Source organism: Opisthorchis viverrini (assembly GCF_000715545.1).
Source record: "Opisthorchis viverrini unplaced genomic scaffold opera_v5_87, whole genome shotgun sequence".
Classification (NCBI taxonomy): Eukaryota; Metazoa; Platyhelminthes; class Trematoda; order Opisthorchiida; family Opisthorchiidae; genus Opisthorchis; species Opisthorchis viverrini.
Window position 1 is genome coordinate 1,016,095 of NW_008751747.1, and position 27,199 is coordinate 1,043,293.

Below are 27,199 nucleotides of genomic sequence, written 5' to 3' on the forward strand. Positions count from 1 at the left end.
AAACTAAACGAACTTTATGGTTGTACGGCAGTGAAGCATCAGTGGCAACACTGATGTTGCTGTCTTTGATGATGTTGATGATTCATCTACTGCTTTCTTCAATAAGAGAAAGTGATTTAGCGAGGAATCGTGAAACCATTTTAGAAAAAAAGCAAATGTTCAACGTTAGCACAAAATGGCGTTGCTTTTTATATTAGTGCGGAAAACGCTTTAAAATGGATTCCAATAGTGCTTTGTATACCGTTAGTAAGCTGTTACATTTTGGGACTTTGTTATGTGTAGCATTTGGAAATCAGTTCCATCCCTATTCATCAGTTGATAGTGAAATCTTTGAAAACGATTCTTGCGATTTCCTATCCACCTCTCGTTGCTTGGCGCGCCACCGAATTTTCACTTGGTTTCTAGGGCGTTAGGAAGGGGCATTCAAGTGTATTAGCGACCGAACACGTCATTTCACTTCTTAAAAGCGTAAAACTGATGCACACTGTTACTTCTCTGCTTCCTTTCATAGCCTCTTTCTTATGGCCGGACCCGAGAAACCGTAAGTCCTGTGAGGTCAGGTTTTATGTTTCGCGTTTCTGCACAATGTTTGTCGCTGTGGTTCGCCCACTTTCAGTTCATTTATGTATGAAGCATTGCGCGACAAGTCTATCTGTGGTTAGTGTTCTTTTGGACCTACCACTGCCGTTCTGTTTGTCGGATCGTGAGAATCTCTTTCAAAGTTTTTAGCCATTGGTGGCAACGTATGGATCGAAGGCTTGATGTTATTGCCTTACTAACTCTTGGTTGAGATGTTCCGGTCTTGTTAAATAGAGCCCCTGTTCTATCCTAACTGCCGTCATGTACGTCATTGTAAAAGTTTATATCCTCTTAAACCGCTTTTGTTCGACGATAATTTTTTTCCATAATCAATCGGCGTCGATTGAATGTAAAAGCTCTGTATCGAACATTCATTATGGTTGTTGGATCGAGAAGTTGGCTTCATCTATTCAGTCTACCATTGGCTAATCCATGCGTTGCCTGATCTGTCTTCCGGGAAGATGTATCTAGACCTGTCACTGTTGCGTGCGAATGTCATCTCGGGATCACAACGGGACGAATTTTTTAGCAGAGGCGAGCAGTCTACTGCAGTTCTTCTTTGCGTGTGACTAGCATCAAAACTGGATTGGTTTTTTTTGGATCGGCGCCAAACACAATTTAACCAGCCATCGGGTGCCCCCTTGAATTCGGCTAGGGAAGCGTCAAACCGATATTAATTACGTTCATGTTGTCTGTTTCTCTCCAGATTACCTGACTGAGTATTTCCCGGTTTATGCACCTCCGGATGTTTGCGGTAGGCTAGCGCCAGGTTCCTTACCTGTCCATCCTTCTCTTTTTTCACTTTAAGACTAATAAACTAAGTGCTTTTAAGACGACAGAGCATCATTGTTAGCACCGGTGACAATGATGATGACAATGTTGGAGTTACCACTCCCGAAACACAGTACATTCGGTTGTTTCTCCTGTGTTCCATCTCTGTCCTTACCCAATTTCTTTGAATTTGGTGGTTCTATTTATCTTTCGAACTATCTACCTCTGTTATTGAAACTTGGTTGAATGTTATTTTGTTGCTAACAATAAAACGCTTACATGCGAGCCAACAGACTTGGTAGATCAATTTGGTTACCTGGAACGTTGTTAAGTTTCGATGGACTGGCTGGAGATCAAAATCAAATCTCGAATCCAGAAGCCCAGGGATCTTTTCGTCTGAGTCATCGAACACAACAATATCAGTGTTGATACTAATGCTTCACTGCTGTACAACCACAAAGTTTATCCTATTATGTGTAAGGCCTTAGAATGAAAAGAAAAGAGGGAATGAGGCAAGATGCCTGGCACTGGCCTGTCGCATGCCTTATGAAGTGCCCACATCGCTCTATCAGGCAATCTGGAAACAAATCGACAACACGAACGCCACAGACATCAATCAGCCAGTAATGCTTCACGCTGTACAACCACAAAGTTTATCCTATTATGTGTAAGGCCTTAGAATGAAAAGAAAAGAGGGAATGAGGCAAGATGCCTGGCACTGGCCTGTCGCATGCCTTATGAAGTGCCCACATCGCTCTATCAGGCAATCTGGAAACAAATCGACAACACGAACGCCACAGACATCAATCAGCCAGTATTTCTTGCAGTGCCAGCCAAGCACAGCCGGGGTCACGGAGACTCCATTCTGGCTAGGTGTACAACAACACCCAAACGCTTTGTAATCTCATTCATACTCTTCAGCCAAGGGGTTTGTTCAGAAACTGCGTTGCAGTGTGAAGATGCTAGGCGCATGCCGAAAGATAGTATCTCGGTGGTCAGTTTATTCAACAGTGCTTGTACTCGGCCTTCTCCAAAAATGAATTGGGTGGCTTTTGCCAACCTCCCACAGGTATGATGCCGACGTGATGCCAGGTTGTCTGACACGGATGGAGACCATTCTGTGGCAGTGCGATCCGTGCCGCTTTATGAATCAGAAACGTGCCTCCACGCGCAGAGGACATACACAAAGCCGCCAGTGTTTTACCATCGATGTCTGCGAACAATTGGTGGTGTCTAACGGGATTATCGGATTAGCAATGCTGAGGTACGCCAGATGGTTTTAGGAACTGGCCCGCGATGGATGAATTACTGACGCTTCATAGGTTATGCTGTTTAGGACATGTAGTCTGCAAGCCAGAGGGCCGTCTGCCTCGCAGGTTTTTTTTCGCTCAACCCTGTGCTGTGTGGGATCGACTGAGGGGTGGCAAAGAAGTATGAAAACAGTAGCCAGTAAACTGGGTCGGTTCGACAACTGTCGCATTCCTGGATGGGGACCCCGGACCACTGGTTAATAACACAGGCAAAAATGACCTAATCACGCAGTCAGTGGCGCTCACGCATCACAGCTATTGCCTAGCTAACCAGTTCGTAGCTTTCGAGTTCCCGAACTAACCGAATATGTCGTCGCCTCCAATACTTGGTTATTTCTCCCACGCTGTCCTACTTCTCGGTGATCGAAGGTGTAGCAGCTGGAACCAGTGGTATATTAGTTATAGCCGGTAGATTGAGATTGATTCCTAACAATACGCATTTATATAGTCTATTAATCACACGACACTGATTGCCTCTCCTGAGTTGTCTGTCTGCTCTGCTTTCTACTAGGTCAACGTAAGTCAAAAAAATTTGTACCATGCTCCACTGCTACTTTGTCCATCGCTATCTCCAGCTTAACTTTCCGTATATTGTGCCTTCCATGGTTGTCATGATCAAGGGTGCATTTTGCACGGTTGCCTTTCATAGACTCCTCATGGATCTTGAGGAAGCATGAATTGTGATTTCGGTCAATCTCTTGTCTTGTTAGTATCCTGGACACCGCAAGAACTTCTAGCGCAACAAGATCCTGGAAAAAATAGAGTGTCTCTGGACCGCTTATTGAAACGCACTCCAAGGCTTCTACATTGCTCAAGATTTATATGACAGTACTGGCTTTTTCCAGCTTCGTCACCTGTGGCATTTTTATCCTTGGCGAAATTTCGATTTAGAAGGAGTGGTCGGACGGCACTGTTGAATACGGAGTTTATAGCTATGTTTTCGTAGAAGTATTTGCATCTTGCACAATCGGGTTCGCGTCCATTTCTACCAGAAACTAAGGGGTTGCTAGGCGAATAATCATCGTTTGAATTCCTCCGTTTTTCAGCCGTGAGGAAGAGTGGAAACGATAGAATTAAAGCCCGGATCGGAGCTATCTCGCCATAACGTGTGGTGTTGAATCTAAACTGAGTTAAAGTTGCACTAGGCTGTGTTGCTGATTGAATTTGTGATTAACGTCATTGCGCCTTAACACTTACGGCTTTCATTCAGGGACTGCATTGCCTCGTCGTTGCGCAACTGCACATGGTCGCTGTCCTATCCAATCTAATCGCTCAGTTATCATGGCCATTGCATGTATTCGTACTTTATAACCCCTAACAAGGCACGACAAAGATGGTCGACCTTACCGTGATATGACGGTTTGTGTCCCTGCGTTAACCACTGAGTTATACTAGGGAGTGAGTGTCCGTGCAGACCTGACAGTATCGTACCAGGTTTGTCACTGTTTTAGAGCCTGCCCCCCCACTCTCAGGTTGGGGATTTGAACATTTGTGGCGAATTGTGCTCTAAAAATCAGGATGTACTGATATTTCCAGCTGAACAACGCTGCTTCGTAGTGAGGTCTTTGAGCCAAAGGCTTCAGTCGAAGACCCTAATAGTTCTCTTGTCTAGAGCTGACCGCCTTGGCAGTATCCTAGCCCACAAAAAACCATGATACCTACAACTAACAACATTGTCATGCCACATCGGGCGTCGTGTGATGTGATCAACTGGGTCGCTTCTTGCATACAGCGGTTTTCGAGCAAGCAAAAACAAGCTACTGCTAATACTCCCCTTCTTTCGCTTCCACAGTTTTTCTTCCTCTTGTCACTGAATAGGCCCATCAGGTAGCACTTCGTCTTTCGCCACTCTCGGCCTCAACATCTGCGAGTTACGAAGAGGCTGGAGTTTACCGCGCTGTGACGGTTTGTGCAATTCCACAACCTACTGACCTATACTTGTGAATGTATGTGTGACCACCGATAATCACTACCTGTTCGTCGCATCCGCTTAGGCTGCAACAGACTGTAGCTCTGATACACTCGAAGACAGCTTGTATGACGCATTAGCTCTGACGGTAGTGTGAAGGACAAACACAGCCCACGAACATTGACGGTCGTAGTTGTGTTAACCAATTTGTGCGATAATGTATCATTGGGTCTCAAGCGACGTGTGTATAACCGCCGTACGGGCTTATTGTTGTGCGGCTGTAAGTGTTGCCTACTGCGGGCTGAAGATCCGAGGTTTCAGGTCTTTGGCTAGCGATGTCTCAGAAGTGTAACTGCAGTCGGCTGCAATAAACGAATTCGGAATTAGGTAGTCAAGAGGTGGACTTTCGGTGAAGCATCAAAGAGTTCATCCAGCATTGCAAGCTAAGGACGTGTTATATGCTACGCATGCCGGGTTACCGTATGCTAAGAAGAGCACTTTTTCGTGTTTAATTGGATTTCGGAAACATAGAGGCGGACAGAGTTTAACGTGATAGAAGGGAATGAAGTTTATGAAATTTCGGTGGTGTTGGATGGGGTTCACGTGACTCAACCTTTTGCTTGACTGGATGCACTGAACGATGTGGCAGCTAACCGACGTCAAGGGTGTTCGTGTTGTCAGTTTCTATCCAGATTTCCGACTGAATGCTGGAGGTATGTGCACTTCGGATGTTTGTTGTAGGCTAGCCCTAGACCCTCAACCCTACCCCATTTCCTTTTTTCCCATTGTAAGAAATAAATTGGCATGGTCGGATGGCAGTGAAGCACCATTGTTCTCCTCTGGCGTTGCTATCAGTTTTGATGGTGGCATGATCACTGCCAATTAGCCGGCGGTGACAGTCTCAGGGATCTCGAAGTCAGTCTTCGGGTTTCGACGCCCAATCTCCCTGGCTGTTTTCAATGTTTGGATTCTGAGGAAGGGGGATTGGGGGTGGTTTTATTCGTACTGGACTTGCTTGCTATTGATGTGTGTTGTGTATCAGAAACTAAAATTCAGGATTCGAGCACAGTAACTGAGCCAACTGCCCCATCACTCTCCACTGGCTTCCGCCTGCGACGATCCAGAGGACGCTGAGACGGGATGTGTGGGTGTCGTAATTCTCCGAAGTCACCGGTCTGAACGATCCTTGCTTGACTGGATACCCGATGATGATATCCTCTGTGCGATTTATCTGGCAGCGTGCTTGAAAGATTCTCACAAGCAGAAACTCGATAATTGTCGTTGCTTACACTCCAACTGATTGTAACTGTGACACCGTCAAAGACGGGTATTATGGCGCCTTGAACGCTGTTACCGCGAGCTAAAAGCTCAGAAAACGTTGTGGTTGTTGGAGAGCTGAATGATTAGGTGAGCAGACCGCGCACCGGAGACTTAATGAGATGGCCGACATGGAATGGACTTGGTAGTTACGGAATATGGTAACTTCTACGTATTGTCAAACTTCCGGGCGTCTGTCAGTATACGGAGCGCTATCCAAAAGTTCCCGCACATAACGTGGTGTGCGACAGTGATTCCCGGCCTATCAATTTCTATTTACTTTCGTGATCAACAAGATCCGTCACGAAGAGACTGGACCCTACCGTATGAGGAAAGTGCTTGATAGTGTTCAAATAGCTACTGACGAACACCCTGTTGATCTGAAATATACGGACGAAATTATCCTCGTCTTCGAATTAGAGAGGCTGCAGGTGTTTTCGGATGAGCTGATCAAGGTCATGTCGTCCTTTCGTATACAGTTCTCTTGACCTAAAGCTTGCCACCTTGTGGGTATTCTGGCTCTGATGATCCTGCGTTTTTTTCTGGCTGGAACTCAGTTCCTTAATATTCAACAACGCCAGGAAGGCCAGTTTTGAGCATCCCGATGAAAACGGTATTACGTGGCGGTCCGGAGGTGTGAAGTTGTGCTGTTCTCTGGGATAGGAGGAGGCGAGATAGCGGTTAGAGCGCGAATTTACCCACTGGAAGGTTCGTGGTTCGAACCTGACCTCTGTCTAGGCTTGGGCAACCTGGTAGTATCCCTGCCCTTGTGCTTCCTTCGAGTGGCATGGTAGTTAGGCTCTGAATCGGTGCTCCAGCTGAACGATTTTCTTCTGGGATAGAAGCAATCAAAATCTCTATATTTATGGAAGCATGTTTGTTTTCTTCCAAAGAAGGACGGGTTAGGAAAGGTCGGCCCCCGAGTGGCATGTTAGGCTCTGAATCGGTGCTCCAGCTGAACGATTTTCTTCTGGGATAGAAGCAATCAAAATCTCTATATTTATGGAAGCAAGCATGTTTTCTTCCAAAGAAGGACGGGTTAGGAAAGGTCGGCCCCGAAAAACTGGGCACTTCAATCGTTCAGTGGTTAACCACGACCGGCGGCACATTATTCGGTCGGTAGAAATGCTTCTGAAACCAAAGAGACTGGTAGTCCTCAAAAGACACCTGCTGTGCGCGCTGCGTTAAGAGTGAGACATTAATGTCATACTCCGTGTCCTCGACCGGCCCCTTGCAGCCAAGCAGGCTAGACTATTGGGTCACTGGCTCCTGGAAGGGTCCCTCATAAACCCCCCAGCAATCACTGTTCCGAATTTCCAGTCAGAGGCTAGGGGAAGGTCCCCAGAAAAAAAAGCCTACACCAATCCACTGGGTTAGACTTATGAGTGAAATTCAGGATACCTCAACCAAACTCCTTCTTCAGTTTGGGCGACCGAAGGGTATCGTTCGGCCTTGCGGCTCACTGCTCATCGGCCCTTTTCTACATGTCTCCCCACTCATCAAATAATGCACTGCGATCAACCCATCTCTCAGTCCCTTAGCTGCTGCTCTGCGTCTGAACTATCGCCCAGAAAAAATGACCAAAATAATCTATTAGCCCCAAAATATCTGATTCACATTGCAGCCTTCAATGTGGCAGCTATTTCGGTGAGCAAAAAGACGGAAATAGTAATCCTCGTGGGTAGTAGGAATGTCCAAGTTGCACGACTAAGTCCAGAAGAAACAGAATGTAGTGGTATATTTGGAGTCGATATTCAGTGTACGGATGATGGGGAGCGAATGCTTCAGCTGTGTGCTGATTGTCGTCTGTCCTTGGCAAATACAGAATTCTAGTACAATAGCTCACATCTAGTTACTTGGAGGGCTCAATTATACCATGCGGTTGTAAGTTACCGATGGAGGGCTGAGAACTACCATTACTTCTGGGGTCTTCTGCTTGACTCTGATCATGCCATTGTGCGGACTCGTTTACCATCTTGCCTACCGACAGTATTACGCAACTCCATTTGTCAACTCTGACAAGCTCAAGAATATCGAGCTGCTGCGTCTGAGGAGCACAGTCATGCCGATGACGAAGATTGCTTGGAGATGAAATGAAATTGAATTAAGGAAGCTATGCTCTGAGCCTTCAGAACTGTTTCTCCGAGCCATCCGACTTGATTAAATGAACACTTGATATCGTCATTGTAAGTACATCTTATTGCTGCGAGAAAGGCCAGACCAGCAACTAGCGACCATGATCGCGCACACAGATCCTCAAACACCGGATGATTAATAGCTAGATGGATGAAAGAGAACGCTACTAGATTGCGAATCCTCAGAAGATGGAGAAGGCTTTTGCTGCAGCCAATAACCGCACTCTATCTCGGCTGATTCGGTTGACTGGCCCTCTGTCTAGGCTTGGGCAACCTGGTAGTATCCCTGCCCTTGTGCTTCCTTCGAGTGGCATGGTAGTTAGGCTCTGAATCGGTGCTCCAGCTGAACGATTTTCTTCTGGGATAGAAGCAATCAAAATCTCTATATTTATGGAAGCATGTTTGTTTTCTTCCAAAGAAGGACGGGTTAGGAAAGGTCGGCCCCGAAAAACTGGGCACTTCAATCGTTCAGTGGTTAACCACGACCGGCGGCACATTATTCGGTCGGTAGAAATGCTTCTGAAACCAAAGAGACTGGTAGTCCTCAAAAGACACCTGCTGTGCGCGCTGCGTTAAGAGTGAGACATTAATGTCATACTCCGTGTCCTCGACCGGCCCCTTGCAGCCAAGCAGGCTAGACTATTGGGTCACTGGCTCCTGGAAGGGTCCCTCATAAACCCCCCAGCAATCACTGTTCCGAATTTCCAGTCAGAGGCTAGGGGAAGGTCCCCAGAAAAAAAAGCCTACACCAATCCACTGGGTTAGACTTATGAGTGAAATTCAGGATACCTCAACCAAACTCCTTCTTCAGTTTGGGCGACCGAAGGGTATCGTTCGGCCTTGCGGCTCACTGCTCATCGGCCCTTTTCTACATGTCTCCCCACTCATCAAATAATGCACTGCGATCAACCCATCTCTCAGTCCCTTAGCTGCTGCTCTGCGTCTGAACTATCGCCCAGAAAAAATGACCAAAATAATCTATTAGCCCCAAAATATCTGATTCACATTGCAGCCTTCAATGTGGCAGCTATTTCGGTGAGCAAAAAGACGGAAATAGTAATCCTCGTGGGTAGTAGGAATGTCCAAGTTGCACGACTAAGTCCAGAAGAAACAGAATGTAGTGGTATATTTGGAGTCGATATTCAGTGTACGGATGATGGGGAGCGAATGCTTCAGCTGTGTGCTGATTGTCGTCTGTCCTTGGCAAATACAGAATTCTAGTACAAGAGCTCACATCTAGTTACTTGGAGGGCTCAATTATACCATGCGGTTGTAAGTTACCGATGGAGGGCTGAGAACTACCATTACTTCTGGGGTCTTCTGCTTGACTCTGATCATGCCATTGTGCGGACTCGTTTACCATCTTGCCTACCGACAGTATTACGCAACTCCATTTGTCAACTCTGACAAGCTCAAGAATATCGAGCTGCTGCGTCTGAGGAGCACAGTCATGCCGATGACGAAGATTGCTTGGAGATGAAATGAAATTGAATTAAGGAAGCTATGCTCTGAGCCTTCAGAACTGTTTCTCCGAGCCATCCGACTTGATTAAATGAACACTTGATATCGTCATTGTAAGTACATCTTATTGCTGCGAGAAAGGCCAGACCAGCAACTAGCGACCATGATCGCGCACACAGATCCTCAAACACCGGATGATTAATAGCTAGATGGATGAAAGAGAACGCTACTAGATTGCGAATCCTCAGAAGATGGAGAAGGCTTTTGCTGCAGCCAATAACCGCACTCTATCTCGGCTGATTCGGTTGACTGGCCAAAAGGAGGCAAGTGTCAGCAAAACTATGCGGAACGATAATTCACTCGATCGGAGTTTGCGGCTTTTGGGCAACCTTTTTCTGACCCATCCTTAATCGCCGGAAGGCACCCTCGTTACTCCCATGAATTTGGACATGCTTGTCGCCTGTGAGAAATAGCTTACTGACATTAGCATAGAACACTATGCCTTTACGTACAGACCACCTCGTAATACGATTTCTCGTAATGTGATGTCTCATTACTCTTGGTCCCACTGCTCTCCTTAGGCCTTCTTTGCATGTTTCCACCTATTGAAATTGAGTTCCAGCCAGTGCATCCTGGTTGATCATTGCAGTACTCAAGAGCGATCAGCACATGAAGGTGGTAGCTTTAGATAAGGTGATGTTTGGACAACTGCTGACGAAAGCGTAGTTGATCTGGAATATGCAGATGACATCGTCGTCGTCTTGGAAAAGGAGAAGGCACAGGTGTTTTTAGGTGAACTGATCAAAGTCCTGTCCCTCTGTGTATGCCTCACGCCCATGAAGTGGACATGCATTCACTGAACGTGGCGCAAACAATACTGGAGGTTGTGGAGCGTTTTATTTATCTAGGAAGTTGTTTTATTCCCGATCGTAGTGTGACACACGAGGTCAGTACACAAATCTCTACGGCCCGGGGCGAAATGATTAACTTGAGCCACCTATGGCGTTAGAGCGGTATGGCCCTGAATCTCAAGGGATGTGTGTACCGGGCTACAGTACGGATTGTTTTACTTTATGGCTCTGAGATGGGGCCTTTTTCGGCTGGCGAGCTAAGACGTCTCCAGGTTTTAGACAACCGTTGTCTCAAGACCATACCTCGTGTAGGCTGGTATCGGGGAATCCTTAATGAGGCAGTTAGAAAGCGAGTGTTCGGTTGAGCGACGGGACTTGCATCGAAGAAAATCTGTTCAGTTCCAGGAGTTGCGTTGGTTGGGTTATACATTGCGTACGCCGAGCCATCGTTCGTCGAAGAGAGTGCTGTTTTCCGTGCCAAATTCAAAGTGGCCAACCCTTGGGCTGGCAGAGGGGTATGTAAGAGGATACGAAACGTTTGGGTGCTACTCAACTACGAGGATGGGGACCGCATGATCCCCACTGCGCCTGGTTGAAGACGCCTCATGGTATGGCTGCTAATCGATGTCAGTGATGTTCTTGTTATCAATTTCTATCAAGATTGCCTTAATGAGTGTCTGGAGGTGTAGGCACCTCTATCCATTTTAATTCCTTTCTTCACACTGAGGCCTCCAAATGAATGATGTTTGTGATACAGCTAAGCATCACTATTGAGCACTGATGGTATACTGTCGATGATGAATGTGCGGCGACCGGAACAATTCATTAGTTCATACGCCACCAGTCGGGACCTCGGATGTAGATGCCTTCATTTGGTGTTGTAGCTTCATTCGAGCTGACGGTATTTGTTAGAACTTTTATGCTTTGTTGATTGCCAGTTTTATCCTCCTCAAATCGGTCCTTCAGCTTGATGCAGTTGAATTTGATCCTTTTTTACCTTCTTATAGCATCCTTACAGTATTTCTGAGTTTGCCTCTGTCCAAATGTGCCAAATCGTTGTGAGGCCCTTAACGGGTACAGCCTAATAAATCGCAATTACTCTGTCACTATGCTGATTCTGGCTCGAATTTACATTAACGCCGTCAAGCCTGATTGATTTTTTATTTCTTTTGCACCACAGAAGTCACCGACCCAGTGGGTGATGTCCAGCGCTTCATCGCATATTTCAAATCTAACTACATGAACAATGGTAAGTTTCGGAGCACAGAAGGTGCGTCCCCATCCTCCTCTCGTCCGGATTTCCCTCCCTTCTACGAGGGTAGCTACGCGCAAGCTTTACAAGAGGCCAAGCGTAGCCTGCGGTTTCTCGTAGTCTATTTGCATGGTGACTCACATGAGGACACCAGGACTTTTTGCGAGTAAGTCACCGATTTGTCTGGTGCCGCTTTGTGACCAGGTATTGAATTACTTCCACTCTGGTTATGTACTGCGACAGATACACTGATGCGGAAAGCTCAGTATAGATTCTTCCCCCTGTAAGGTGAATTTCCTTCGGAGGTAGTCACCCTAATGTGAAGCGACGTGGACTTGACAGCACTACAGTTCTTTATTGCTCGTGCTCGTTTTTGGTCATCGTTGCTTCGTCTGCATCGCTAGCATCTGTTTAGCAACGGATCTTGTCCGTGATAATTGATAGTTGAGCCACACTCAACCGCTCCCTCCGGTTTCTCATTTAACGCGCTGGAGAGCTGTCTATCTCCTCTAGAACCTTCTACGTAGTCTTTCTAATACGCTTATGCTGGTCACTTCCTCATTTCTCGTAAAATACCGTTGTTCTCTGTTGTGGGGGCGAAATGGCTCAGGTGGTTGGAGCGCAAATCTACTAACTGGAAGGTCCGTGGTTCGAACCCGACCTGTGCCTCTCGACTTCCTCTGTCTAGGTTTGGGTAACCTGGCAGTATCCTAGCCCTCGTTCTCCCTTCAGGTGGCATGGCAGCTAGGCACCGGAAGGGTGCTACAGCTGGACGCTTTCTTCTTCTCTCTCTCTGTTGTGGTAGGCCAGCAATAGGATCCACTCGGTCTCCCACTTTCTTGCTTTATTCATTTTCCTATTCAATGTGTAATTAACGAATTTCATGGAACCAAGTGTGTTCGTTTGGTCCGGTGACAATTCATGTCGAAGTCTTAAGTTGGTACCCTAATTGTTTTAGTTCCATCACTTGTGCACCTGCTTTAGCGTTCTGTTTGGGTGCGCCAGCTAAAAAGGGCAAGTCCCACGGGAAGATACTACAGATGATGTCAGGTACTCAGTCGATTTTCCTAGAGCAGTTAACAGTAAGAACTTTGAACACGTTATCGAGACTTTCCTACGATGTTTCCTCACGTGATTCGATTGAAACAGATGCTGCCGGACGTTGTGCTTAAGCACTTTCGGTTGGGGGCGAGGTGGCTTAGTGGTTCGAGCGCGAATTCACTGACCGTAAGGCCCTTGGTTCGAATCCAACCTTTGCATCCCGACCTCTCCTGTCCAGACTTAGGCAACCTGGCGGTATCCCAGCTATCGTGCTACCTTCGCGTGGCATGGCAGCCAGGCACCGAAAGGGTGTTACAGCTAAACGATCGTTATTTTCTGTTATTCACTACCTTGGGTACACAATGGGAACAAACCTTCGGGTTTCTCATCAGTTACCGCTGCACCATTAAGTCTTTCGTACCCATTTGTACTTCCTGGTGTCATGATAACCCGCTTTTGTGAATGTGGCGGAATGAGGATCGATAGCTTGTGACTCTATGTGGTCGCGGTCCAATACGTTTGTGACTTTGGAGGTTTCATAGTGTTAGCCTGAATTGTACTCTGATATTTGCGTTAGTGCGCTTCTGTCAACGGAAGTCGCAACGGACCTTATCTGGGTGCAAACGACTAACCCACTTCAAAATTTTTTTCGTACGAGATGAGCTGTGATTTTCCATGGATGATTTTCTTGTTACCGTCTGTCAAATGCTCATGTATCCTTCACTCACTGTATGCTAGCTGCTGTGCTAGTCACAACGACAGGGGGTGCTCCGAGTTCTACGGCGAAAGCCTCGTTTTAGTGCTACAGGATCGGCTCACGAGAGAACGATATGCAATTAAGACATGGTATTACACTTGTCACTGTAATTGGCATCTTAGAAAGAGTTAGGTCACAACCGTAAACTAGTATGTCCCCTTGCATTTTCGTTTGCTCAGGTGTGCGCTCAATTCGCACACTCCGTTGGTGGCAAAACGTTTACAGGCTAGTTGCGAACCTTGTTTGACCGATCATCAGCCATCCGAACAAGCAGAAAACGAAGAGTCCTTGAATTGAATTCAACGAACCACAAACGTTGAATTCATGGTTCTCAACTCTTCTCAACATATGATCCTATGTGCACACACTTGGTTTTGACAGGAGACTACTGAACCCAGCTCAATCTTTCGTTTATGGTGGTGCGTTCCAACTGAATATGCTGCACCAGGTCGTTTAGTTCGTACAATATTTGAGCCGTCACAGTATATTATTGTCTAGACGTAACACACTACTCATAAGGTTGTTGAAAACCCTTCGATAGCCCACGACCCATTTTGCCCTTCTTGGGGTCATCAAGTAGGGCCAATCCCCGAGTTCCCCTCAAACTCATGTTCTGCTTGAACCCAAATTACATTTTCAGTCGTCATGAACGGAAGATTCAGCGGATTCAGTTTATTCCGTGACAAAACTGAATTCGTGTACAATCGGAGGAGAGTATCGAGAGTTATAGAATTTGGGTTCAAGGAGAACATAGTATTGACGGAACTCGGGGAGTGAGCTTTAAGAAGGACGAAACCTGTCATGGGCATGCCGGTGGGATTTTAGCAACCTTAGGAGCCGTGTCTTACGATATCAAGTGTTGTTCCGGCCATGCCCCCAGTTACTTTTTTCATCGACGGCACTCCCTTTTTAACCACCCTCTCTGCCCTGTCGCAATTATTCTGCCATCGGGCGAATGAACTGACCTCGAGCTTCCTCTGTCTTCAAAGCTCGTTAACAGTTTCCGCCCTCGGCCCTACCGGCACTTGACCCTCGGCCATTCGATAAAGCACATTTTTCGGTTCGCCAATATATGAAAGACAGACGAATCCAAAACGCCAAAGTTACTGTCCAACAAGTCAATGGAGTACGATGTGTACAGACCACAACGCAGCGCAAATCACGAACGGGTAGATAAGATTACAAGAAAGGAATATTCCAACTAACCAATCACATGAAAGGATGTCCGATACTCTCCCAAATTATATAAACGCAGCTAAGTAAGGAGAGAGCTCACTCAACTGCGCACTGACGATCTGTCCTCCCTTAGACAGGAGACTTTCGCAAGCCAAGTGGCAAACTGACCGTACAGTTCGATGGGCACTTGATCCGCGCAAGAATCTCAAAGGCTCGAATCACGTTCGCTAATTTGCGCTACTTGTGGCGTCAAAACAAAAAGGCATTAGATCTTAAGGGTCGTGTGTCCCAGGCTACAGTAGTGGCTGTGTTGTACGGCTGCGAGACATGGCCTCTGTGGACAGATGATGTGGGGCGTCTTCAGGTTTTCGGGCACCGATGCCTCAGAGGGATGGCTGGTTTTGGAGAGGTGATTAGAAAACGGGTGTTTGGTTGTGCTGGAGGTAATACAATCCGGGAAGACATCCAGCACCCCCGACTACGATGCCTCGGTCATGTGCAACGAATGTCGAAAGACCGTCTACCGAGACTAGTGTTGCTCTACGTGCCTTCTCCAGAATGGCGCGAACCGCTAAGTCGAAAGCGCATGACTTGGCAGAAAGGCATGAAAGAGACCACGAAGAGTTTGGGTGTTGTTGGTGTTGTACGCCTTCCAGGATGGGGTCCACGTGACCCAACTTGTGCTTTAGCTGGAGGCGTTGCAAGAAATGGTGACGTTCGTGCTGTCAGTTTCTTTCCAGATTGTCTGATTGAGTGGTTGGAGGTGTCAACACTAATGTTGCTCTCTTTCCTGATGATGTTTAACTCGCATTTGAGGAGGATACAGCGCCACTCATCCTGCAATCGTGGAACCCTGTCAAGAAGTCATTATTTGAGGGTCCAGTCAGCATGTACCCGCGTGTTGTGGATTCCCCGGTTGAGGGATGAGTGACTCTGCATGCTAGGTAAAATAATCAGCTGCTGGTGTCGAACAGTCAAGAGTTCAAACTACTAGAAGGTCGGTCGGGGCTGGAAACTTCCAACTGGATTTTCGTGAGATGGGCACTGATGGTGGTTTCGAATAAGGATGAACCAGCTGTATTGTTTCTCGGATGAAATATGAATCGAAATTTACCAAGGTTTCCCACTCCACCATCACTATTTGCCCTATACGGGACCTTAGAACACTGATGTAAATTTGGACAATTTTTCGTAGCATGCTTCCTCGCGTACCGTTTGATTCTGTCAACCCTAAATCACCATGGACAAAGTTCTACTTGTTCGGTCTTGAAGACAGCCACTTCATTGATAAATCGGTCTTTGTATGGGTCGGGGAATGAAACTGTAAAGGATTCCTATCTGTTTGGAAAGACCATGGCGGGACTACCACCGAACGATATCGTGTAATGGTTGCTGAAAGTCTTCCGTTTACGTTTTGTGTCTACTGCCATTTATAGCATGTCCTGTTCTCGTTTGATTCCATCTCTCCCTACTTTTGACCTCCCTGTAGAAAAACCCTACTGGATTCAGATGTAATCCGATTCCTGGACAACCGGGAACAAATAGTATTTTGGGGCTGTAACATCAAGAGTCCTGAAGGTTATAGAGTTTCTCGAACGCTCAGGGAACACACCTACCCGTTTATTGGAGTCATCGGTTTGACCAATCTAACGGGTGAGTACGTTGTTTCGGTTTTGTCTTCGTCGCATTCCGCTTCCTGATCGTGAAATGATTGCACTTCGCGTCACACTCACTCTCTCATCTCATCTGTAGTTCCCGAGTTTGGCCACTTCGCGAACAGTACAATTGGTATGGCTCTGCTTGGTCGTATTGAAGGAGCAGTGCAACCGATCGATTTGATACAACAATTGACCTCAATCTTCGAGGAACACCAGGGAGCAACCATCGCAGCGCGCTTAGATAGGTAAGTTCCCGATGAAGCTTAGTTCAGTTCAGTTTTCCAGCTCACAACCCTTGTACTGACGTTCGGTGGTTCCTGCTCTTTTCATCGAGAGTAGGGAATGAGAACCACAAGTTGGAAACGACAGCCCAATCTGTGCAATAACGTCAAATGGCTCTGCTGGTCCAGTATGGGAGGAAATTGTGGCGTTTCCCTTAAAAGAGCACTGCAGGCGGACTCCTTTGGGCGCGTACGAATATATAGCAGACTGTCACCTGAGTTCACCACAGTCAGCAGTATAAGACGCGGCCACTATTTTTCATCATTCCTCTCCAACTTTCTCTATTAATGTACTGCTTCAAACCGCTTTACCTGCTCACCGAATCTCAGGAATCGAAATCGTTCGCCTCACACAAAGATTGAGTACGCCGGCGGTATCGCTCTCCTTCCTAGGTTCAGCCCATTTTAAATAACGTGACTAATTCTACCGCACGGTCTGGTAGGTGCTTCATATCTGTGGAGAATAAAGTACTGCTACAAAATACGGTGGGGTGAAACCTATCCTCCTGTTTGCAGACCAGTCAATCGGTATGGTAGCTTTGAAAGTTCTAGTGCATTGAATTGCAGCCATTCCAGCTGCTATAGCTTCGTTCACTGTGGATAACGAAAACAAGGGAGTGAGAGTCACGCGTTGTAGGCGATAGTCTGGTCAAACTCTTCGACTTAGAGCGGTCTTGTCTGTTCTGTAGGGCAAGGACTGAGCGCTACGCGGTGAAGCCGATAGCTTTGATCTAAGACCGCCACTGGTTTTCGACAGCCGTATAATATTATAGTTTCGATGTTTTGGCTACCTTGTTTAAGCCTTGTCAATGAGGCGAGAATGAATGGAAGAAACAGCAAAACTTGTCATAACATGATTATATCTTAGTTCTGGTCTCTAGCATCAGTGAGCGAAAAACAGCCAAGGACAAGGTGTCAAACGTCTCTAGATCAACATTGAGCATAGCTACCTCCATCACCACGAAATCCTGTCGGCCCGAGTTGTTTTAAACGCTGTACACAGAGTTCCGATGACTGATCCTAGGTCATGCCCCCATTAGATCCCTGTTGTAAAGTGGTCGCTCATGCGTGTCCCCCACCGCCTCCCACCAGCCAAAAATGCTGCATTCATCATCATTTACCTACTTGAAATTGGGTTTTGCCAACACCCTTGGCAGAAGTACCTCATCCATGAAAACTGGGCTATCTGAACTAACTAAATCACGTAACTAAACACCGATCGAATCTCAGTTTGCCATCTAATGTACGGAGGCCAAGACGAAAAACGTGTTTTCGTATGATTTGGACCGATGATGCTATAGGATCCAATATATTTATTGCAACATCACTGGAATGGGAGCAGGCAGGTGCGGTATACTCTCATTTCGCAGCTCCTGCTTGACTGCCATCGTTCAGTTTGGTGTCCGATCACCTTCAATGGAGTGTTTTGTCTGTGGCTGTTCACCGAACAGCTGCGCTGATGCACTGTGTTTGCACGAGGACCACTTACATACAGTGGTCTCCTCTCTCCAATTAGCTTCCGACAGTGACCATTAAGTATACACCAGCCCCACCCGTGACCCCCAACAAGACCATTCTAGGCGTATCCGAGGAGCGATTTCCCCTCCAAACTAACACACAGATGCAGCATTCGTGTTTAGTTTTTCTTTTATTAAAACACCAAGTAGGAACATAACTATCCTCAGTTCATGAATTTGTTTTCAACGTGATTGTATCTTCCAAATGTAATTTTAGCCAAACGAACATATCTAAAGTCATACCTAAAGTATTTCACACACGTCTTTGCACTTATTTCACTGATTACTGAATGGGGGTTTGAAATCCTGTACCTTTTCCAACGCCATGGAACACGACAGAAATCCTCCAGGTATGGTCAATGCACTTGTCATGTTCTTACGACTAGCCTACTTGATCAGTGCTCGGCGTCAGTCTGAAGTTCCTGTTTGTTAGCTAGTGTGAATGGTCTGTGTCCAAAAGACCCAAGCATAATAAGGTACACTTAACTCACCCACCCTCAAACCTCAATCCAAGTGTCCTGACCTGCCAAAACGTATACAGACCAACAAAATATGTGAACGACACTCAGGAGGAACACTTTAAAATCCTTAGTCAACTTGATAGCCAACTCCCTAACTAAGAACAGAGTTGACGGGAACTTGTAGACTGATCTCCAGGAAGGGCGAGACCGGTCGTGGGTTGTCGAAGGGTTTTTAACATTATGATTAGTGTGCTGCGCCCCCTGATCGATCTTTCGTAAGTTTAGTGGTAACTAAGTCGGTCTTCTTGTTCATACTTCCTTATACATGTGTTCCGGCATTGCCACGACAAATACGTACCTATTCTTTCATTCCCGTATTGAGACTAGCATCTTCCGGAGTCCATTGACAAATGCATCCTGCGAAGAGCCACTTATCTGGCACAACCAGTCTAATTTCCCTAAAGCCAGATGGAATGAAATGTCATCGGCATTGGTGTCATCTATCAGACGAAAAATCGATTCACATGTTCTATCCCATAGTTTTCGCTTCTGGCTTGGTGGTATAACTGTGGCTGATTGATTCCAAGTCTGACTCGATTCAATCTCGCACCTTCATCAGCTGACTGCACTCCTCAGTTGTTTGGGTTCGGGTATAGTGAATGCAATTTCAGGTGTGAAGAGGAGCAGCTCCTGTTAGTCGTTTCTAGTGTTATTCACTGAATACTTGCATTCTAAGGTCTCGGTCTTGTGATTTGCTCTGGACCACACTTTTGTTGACTCTATTTTACCTCGATACTTGTGTGCCATAACTGGGTTAGACCAGTAGCAAAAAACGTGAACGATCGATGCCCTGCGTCGCGTGAGCTTCTGCAGATCATTAAGTTAGTGAGCGGAGCCAGTAAATTCGCATGGAGGGCGGAGATTCTAACTGTTAGTCCGATTGTTAGCCTACCCGTTACATCAACTATCCTCAGTTGTGTCATGGCAGTAGGGTTATGGTCCCTACGCTCGTTTGAGTAAACGGTAGACAGAAACTCTTGAGTTTCCCCCAAATCTGGCAAAGGCGCTTCTGCTGGTAGTGGTGAAACAATCCGGTTGCGCCACCCTAATTTTTCACTCGTTTCTATTTGATCTGAGTTTTCTGGGACGTTGTACTATTACCGCAGATCCACTATTGAAGTTCCTTTAGTACGGTCCTACGTACTGGCCGCCAGTATACTTTTTTCAGATCTTTCAGATCCGGAGTCGTTCTGTCGTAGCTGACTTTTATCGTTCAGTCAGCTGAAAGCGCGTGAGAGAGCAAGAGGTCCTTCTGACGCAAAAAGCTCCCCTCCGTCTAGATTATTTGGCCTTGTCTGCTGAATTCGAATGTCACCACTCCACGACTGCGCTAGGTTTACGGACCGAGAGGTCTGTGGTTCGAAGCCAACCAGCATCTCGACAGCTCTTGATTAGGTTTGAGCAACCTGGCAGTATCTTAGCCCTCTTTCCTCCTTCCGCACGGCACGGTAGCTGGGCGCCAAAAGCGTGCTGGTAGGTGCTTCATATCTGTGGAGAATAAAGTACTGCTACAAAATACGGTGGGGTGAAACCTATCCTCCTGTTTGCAGACCAGTCAATCGGTATGGTAGCTTTGAAAGTTCTAGTGCATTGAATTGCAGCCATTCCAGCTGCTATAGCTTCGTTCACTGTGGATAACGAAAACAAGGGAGTGAGAGTCACGCGTTGTAGGCGATAGTCTGGTCAAACTCTTCGACTTAGAGCGGTCTTGTCTGTTCTGTAGGGCAAGGACTGAGCGCTACGCGGTGAAGCCGATAGCTTTGATCTAAGACCGCCACTGGTTTTCGACAGCCGTATAATATTATAGTTTCGATGTTTTGGCTACCTTGTTTAAGCCTTGTCAATGAGGCGAGAATGAATGGAAGAAACAGCAAAACTTGTCATAACATGATTATATCTTAGTTCTGGTCTCTAGCATCAGTGAGCGAAAAACAGCCAAGGACAAGGTGTCAAACGTCTCTAGATCAACATTGAGCATAGCTACCTCCATCACCACGAAATCCTGTCGGCCCGAGTTGTTTTAAACGATGACTGATCCTAGGTCATGCCCCCATTAGATCCCTGTTGTAAAGTGGTCGCTCATGCGTGTCCCCCACCGCCTCCCACCAGCCAAAAATGCTGCATTCATCATCATTTACCTACTTGAAATTGGGTTTTGCCAACACCCTTGGCAGAAGTACCTCATCCATGAAAACTGGGCTATCTGAACTAACTAAATCACGTAACTAAACACCGATCGAATCTCAGTTTGCCATCTAATGTACGGAGGCCAAGACGAAAAACGTGTTTTCGTATGATTTGGACCGATGATGCTATAGGATCCAATATATTTATTGCAACATCACTGGAATGGGAGCAGGCAGGTGCGGTATACTCTCATTTCGCAGCTCCTGCTTGACTGCCATCGTTCAGTTTGGTGTCCGATCACCTTCAATGGAGTGTTTTGTCTGTGGCTGTTCACCGAACAGCTGCGCTGATGCACTGTGTTTGCACGAGGACCACTTACATACAGTGGTCTCCTCTCTCCAATTAGCTTCCGACAGTGACCATTAAGTATACACCAGCCCCACCCGTGACCCCCAACAAGACCATTCTAGGCGTATCCGAGGAGCGATTTCCCCTCCAAACTAACACACAGATGCAGCATTCGTGTTTAGTTTTTCTTTTATTAAAACACCAAGTAGGAACATAACTATCCTCAGTTCATGAATTTGTTTTCAACGTGATTGTATCTTCCAAATGTAATTTTAGCCAAACGAACATATCTAAAGTCATACCTAAAGTATTTCACACACGTCTTTGCACTTATTTCACTGATTACTGAATGGGGGTTTGAAATCCTGTACCTTTTCCAACGCCATGGAACACGACAGAAATCCTCCAGGTATGGTCAATGCACTTGTCATGTTCTTACGACTAGCCTACTTGATCAGTGCTCGGCGTCAGTCTGAAGTTCCTGTTTGTTAGCTAGTGTGAATGGTCTGTGTCCAAAAGACCCAAGCATAATAAGGTACACTTAACTCACCCACCCTCAAACCTCAATCCAAGTGTCCTGACCTTGTTTAACGTATACAGACCAACAAAATATGTGAACGACACTCAGGAGGAACACTTTAAAATCCTTAGTCAACTTGATAGCCAACTCCCTAACTAAGAACAGAGTTGACGGGAACTTGTAGACTGCGCCTTCCTGATGATCTCCAGGAAGGGCGAGACCGGTCGTGGGTTGTCGAAGGGTTTTTAACATTATGATTAGTGTGCTGCGCCCCCTGATCGATCTTTCGTAAGTTTAGTGGTAACTAAGTCGGTCTTCTTGTTCATACTTCCTTATACATGTGTTCCGGCATTGCCACGACAAATACGTACCTATTCTTTCATTCCCGTATTGAGACTAGCATCTTCCGGAGTCCATTGACAAATGCATCCTGCGAAGAGCCACTTATCTGGCACAACCAGTCTAATTTCCCTAAAGCCAGATGGAATGAAATGTCATCGGCATTGGTGTCATCTATCAGACGAAAAATCGATTCACATGTTCTATCCCATAGTTTTCGCTTCTGGCTTGGTGGTATAACTGTGGCTGATTGATTCCAAGTCTGACTCGATTCAATCTCGCACCTTCATCAGCTGACTGCACTCCTCAGTTGTTTGGGTTCGGGTATAGTGAATGCAATTTCAGGTGTGAAGAGGAGCAGCTCCTGTTAGTCGTTTCTAGTGTTATTCACTGAATACTTGCATTCTAAGGTCTCGGTCTTGTGATTTGCTCTGGACCACACTTTTGTTGACTCTATTTTACCTCGATACTTGTGTGCCATAACTGGGTTAGACCAGTAGCAAAAAACGTGAACGATCGATGCCCTGCGTCGCGTGAGCTTCTGCAGATCATTAAGTTAGTGAGCGGAGCCAGTAAATTCGCATGGAGGGCGGAGATTCTAACTGTTAGTCCGATTGTTAGCCTACCCGTTACATCAACTATCCTCAGTTGTGTCATGGCAGTAGGGTTATGGTCCCTACGCTCGTTTGAGTAAACGGTAGACAGAAACTCTTGAGTTTCCCCCAAATCTGGCAAAGGCGCTTCTGCTGGTAGTGGTGAAACAATCCGGTTGCGCCACCCTAATTTTTCACTCGTTTCTATTTGATCTGAGTTTTCTGGGACGTTGTACTATTACCGCAGATCCACTATTGAAGTTCCTTTAGTACGGTCCTACGTACTGGCCGCCAGTATACTTTTTTCAGATCTTTCAGATCCGGAGTCGTTCTGTCGTAGCTGACTTTTATCGTTCAGTCAGCTGAAAGCGCGTGAGAGAGCAAGAGGTCCTTCTGACGCAAAAAGCTCCCCTCCGTCTAGATTATTTGGCCTTGTCTGCTGAATTCGAATGTCACCACTCCACGACTGCGCTAGGTTTACGGACCGAGAGGTCTGTGGTTCGAAGCCAACCAGCATCTCGACAGCTCTTGATTAGGTTTGAGCAACCTGGCAGTATCTTAGCCCTCTTTCCTCCTTCCGCACGGCACGGTAGCTGGGCGCCAAAAGCGTGCTGAACAATAATTATTATTTACTGCGCAAACAAATTTGGCTCGATAGAGATTCTGCAAAAAGAAACGACTGAAATGACAACTTTATCACAAAATGTCAACCGAAGCGGCCTTTTGTTTTTTTCCAGACACTCAATATAGGCTTTATGTAATCCCTTGGGGAAGTCCATTCTAGGGGGTTACTGTTTCCAGACGACTATCCCCCCCACCCCGAAAAAATTCCCAATTTCAACGATCCTGTGAACCCCGAATGAGGTCATCCAAACTGAATGCAACCGCTTACATTGAGCTGTCGAACTCCGGATCGGTGCTTTTAGGGCACCACCTAAATGTGACTGTCAGTTGAATTTGTCAGTCACAAGCTATGCATTACACGATCACAGTTTACTAGTCGGTGACAAGGAAAAAAGAATGGAGACATCTGCGCATTGAAGGAGATGTTTCAGATGCCCTGATGTAAACAGTTCTGACAACTAACTGCGTAGTTGATGGTAAAAAAGTGTCCCTATGTTGAGATCATATATCCAAGGTGACACCTTCGATACAACGATGATTAGACTACACCTATCAGTGTCTCTCCACATTGGTATCCACTGATTGAATTTGCAGATGAAGCAATAAAAACTAGTCCGTTCTGCGAATTGCTGGGCCTATGAGCAGGGCTGGCTAACTACATGTCAAACCTGAAGACACAACACACTAATGAGACGAGGCGGATCATCACTATACACTATTGCTAGAGAACTCCCTGAAAATTTTCTACAAACAGTGATGTCCCACAATAGTGTCTACTCTCTACATCTTTGTTTGTTTTTATTAGTGATGGGATGACTGGGAGCGCACTGGAAGGTCTTCAAAAACCCGCTGTTTGGATCCGTCCGAGAATGAACCTTGTCAACCTTGAATATCCAGATGACATTGTTCTCATCTGCGAGAACGAGCGCGAGGCAGCACAGTCATTACCTGAAAAGCTAACCAAGGTCATCTAATTCTTCGGGATGTGTTTCACGCCCACAAAGTGCGAATTTGTGCTGCAGGACATACAGTTTTCTAAGCATGCCTTTGAGAATCGAGGGAGTGACACTGGCGGTTGTGGAACACCATCGCATTTTTGAGGTCATATTTAGCTCTGACGATAGTGATAGTCGAAGTAAACGCACGAATCTCGAAGGCCAGAGTTGTGTTTACGCCACTTGTGGCGTCGAGAAGGCGTTTTGCTGGGTCTCAGAGGACGAGTCTATCAGACGGCTGCGAGATTTGGCCAGTTCAGGTGGATGATCTGACACACCTTCAGGTCTCTAACCACCAATGTCTCAAAAGTATTGCTAAAACCGCCTACAACCAGTTAATTTACAGTAGATTGATCGCGAGACGGTTTTTCCAGTGCAGCGAACGATAGTGCTATTGAAGAATGGATTGGACGCTGCAATCTCAGATGAATGGGCCCCCTGTTACGCATGCTGAGACGAATGCTGTTCGCCGTGCCTGATTCTGGTAGCGGACACCTAGAAGTGGACAGAAGTTGATATGACAGAAGGAGATTTAGAATGTGACGAATAGTGCGGGTGCCGTTCCCCTTCCAAGTGTCCACGTGACCCTTCCTGTGCTTGGCTGGACACTGAACGAATAGGCGGTTGACCGGTGTCAGTGGTGTTCATGCTGTCAATTTCAATCTGGACTTGGTGCTGGAGACGTAGACAAGTCGGACGTTTGTGGTAGGCTAACCTCAGGTCCCCCTCTCCCTCCCGTTTCTTTCGAATATATGGCCTTCTTGAGGCGTGTTGACATGGTCCGACGGTAGTGAAGCACCGGTGTCTACATTTAACGTTCATGTCGATGATGACCTTCACCATACTGTAGAACTCAAGGATTCATTTGCGTCAGTAGGACCACACGTAACACACCCAAAACATTATGCACATGTGATTTAGTATTTTTCTCAAGAATTAATCACCATGTTGAGTGATGTTCACTCAGTTACCAGAACACACGTAACACGACCATAGAGCAATGAATCAATGAAGCACCTGTCGATTCTAGCAGTGTTGACCGGTTACATCGCACTAATTTTAGCCGTCGCTAACACCCTCTAGTTCTGTCAGTTGATGTGGCTTTTCGTCACGCGGTTACAATGATAAAAAAGAAAAAGAAAATAATCGTTAAGCTGTAACATCATTTCGGTGCCTAACTGCAATGCCATGCCGAAGGAAGCACGAGGGCTGGGATACTGCCGGGTTGCCCAAGCCTAGACCGGGAAATTCGAGAGGCAGAGGCAGAGGTCGAGTTCGAACCACGGACATTCCGGTCAGTAAATTCGCGCTCTAACCACGGAGCCATCTCGCATCACGCGGTTACAAATTTATTCGAAAATATAGGCGACACCTTTCGTAAAAAGTACATTCAAAAAGGGATTCACACTGTAGCAAACTTCATTTATCAACCCATTCTTCAATCGCTCACGCATTTTTAGCTGACTGCTTCATGCATTTACCTTGCTTCACCCGCCACCGGAAATCTTCCAGATGATACCAACAACTAACAGAACCATTGTGATCTCAAACTCAGTTCGTCCTGCTCCGCTATATGCCTCAATGACTTTGGATGCGCTTGTCACTACTCGTCCTTTTTATTGATACCTGCCTTAAATTTATCGGTATTCGCTGCAACACCATGTGCCCAATTCGCCTTCCTGATTATCGGTTTAGAGCATTATTCGACACGACTGACAGGTTCTGAAGTTAATTGAGGCGACAATTGATTTGGCCTCAACGGTCCGTTAAAACCAACCCACCGAAGGCATCGTAGAAACACATCCCATTGGGATGGAGGCGAAATATCAAGCAACACACACCCGGTCCAACCACAGTTACAGGCGAACTCACAATAACGCGAAAAATCTCCCGTAGTGAAGCACCGGTGTCTACATTTAACGTTCATGTCGATGATGACCTTCACCATACTGTAGAACTCAAGGATTCATTTGCGTCAGTAGGACCACACGTAACACACCCAAAACATTATGCACATGTGATTTAGTATTTTTCTCAAGAATTAATGACCATGTTGAGTGATGTTCACTCAGTTACCAGAACACACGTAACACGACCATAGAGCAATGAATCAATGAAGCACCTGTCGATTCTAGCAGTGTTGACCGGTTACATCGCACTAATTTTAGCCGTCGCTAACACCCTCTAGTTCTGTCAGTTGATGTGGCTTTTCGTCACGCGGTTACAATGATAAAAAAGAAAAAGAAAATAATCGTTAAGCTGTAACATCATTTCGGTGCCTAACTGCAATGCCATGCCGAAGGAAGCACGAGGGCTGGGATACTGCCGGGTTGCCCAAGCCTAGACCGGGAAAGTCGAGAGGCAGAGGCAGAGGTCGAGTTCGAACCACGGACATTCCGGTCAGTAAATTCGCGCTCTAACCACGGAGCCATCTCGCATCACGCGGTTACAAATTTATTCGAAAATATAGGCGACACCTTTCGTAAAAAGTACATTCAAAAAGGGATTCACACTGTAGCAAACTTCATTTATCAACCCATTCTTCAATCGCTCACGCATTTTTAGCTGGCTGCTTCATGCATTTACCTTGCTTCACCCGCCACCGGAAATCTTCCAGATGATACCAACAACTAACAGAACCATTGTGATCTCAAACTCAGTTCGTCCTGCTCCGCTATATGCCTCAATGACTTTGGATGCGCTTGTCACTACTCGTCCTTTTTATTGATACCTGCCTTAAATTTATCGGTATTCGCTGCAACACCATGTGCCCAATTCGCCTTCCTGATTATCGGTTTAGAGCATTATTCGACACGACTGACAGGTTCTGAAGTTAATTGAGGCGACAATTGATTTGGCCTCAACGGTCCGTTAAAACCAACCCACCGAAGGCATCGTAGAAACACATCCCATTGGGATGGAGGCGAAATATCAAGCAACACACACCCGGTCCAACCACAGTTACAGGCGAACTCACAATAACGCGAAAAATCTCCCCCTGGTAACGCTCAGTTTCCAGTTGACAACAAATTAGTGTATTATGCGAACTGCGTAGTTTTTTTCGAAAAACATAAGGTTGGTGAAAATTCGAGGATTGGCAAGTCCCGAGAAGCGCAA

The 27,199-nt window shown here is 46.3% G+C and overlaps 1 protein-coding gene across 1 annotated transcript in view; it reads left to right on the forward strand.

The window, feature by feature from the left end:
• T265_05064 (hypothetical protein) overlaps positions 1–27,199 on the forward strand; it is a gene marked incomplete at both ends in the record, with an annotated part of 36,348 nt that overhangs the window by 6,861 nt on the left and 2,288 nt on the right. Inside the window, 4 exons of the mRNA XM_009169975.1 lie at positions 5,219–5,282; positions 11,514–11,751; positions 16,145–16,212; positions 16,312–16,462. Coding sequence (XP_009168239.1) covers positions 5,219–5,282; positions 11,514–11,751; positions 16,145–16,212; positions 16,312–16,462 — 521 coding nt within the window. The remainder of the gene's footprint in view (positions 1–5,218; positions 5,283–11,513; positions 11,752–16,144; positions 16,213–16,311; positions 16,463–27,199) is intronic.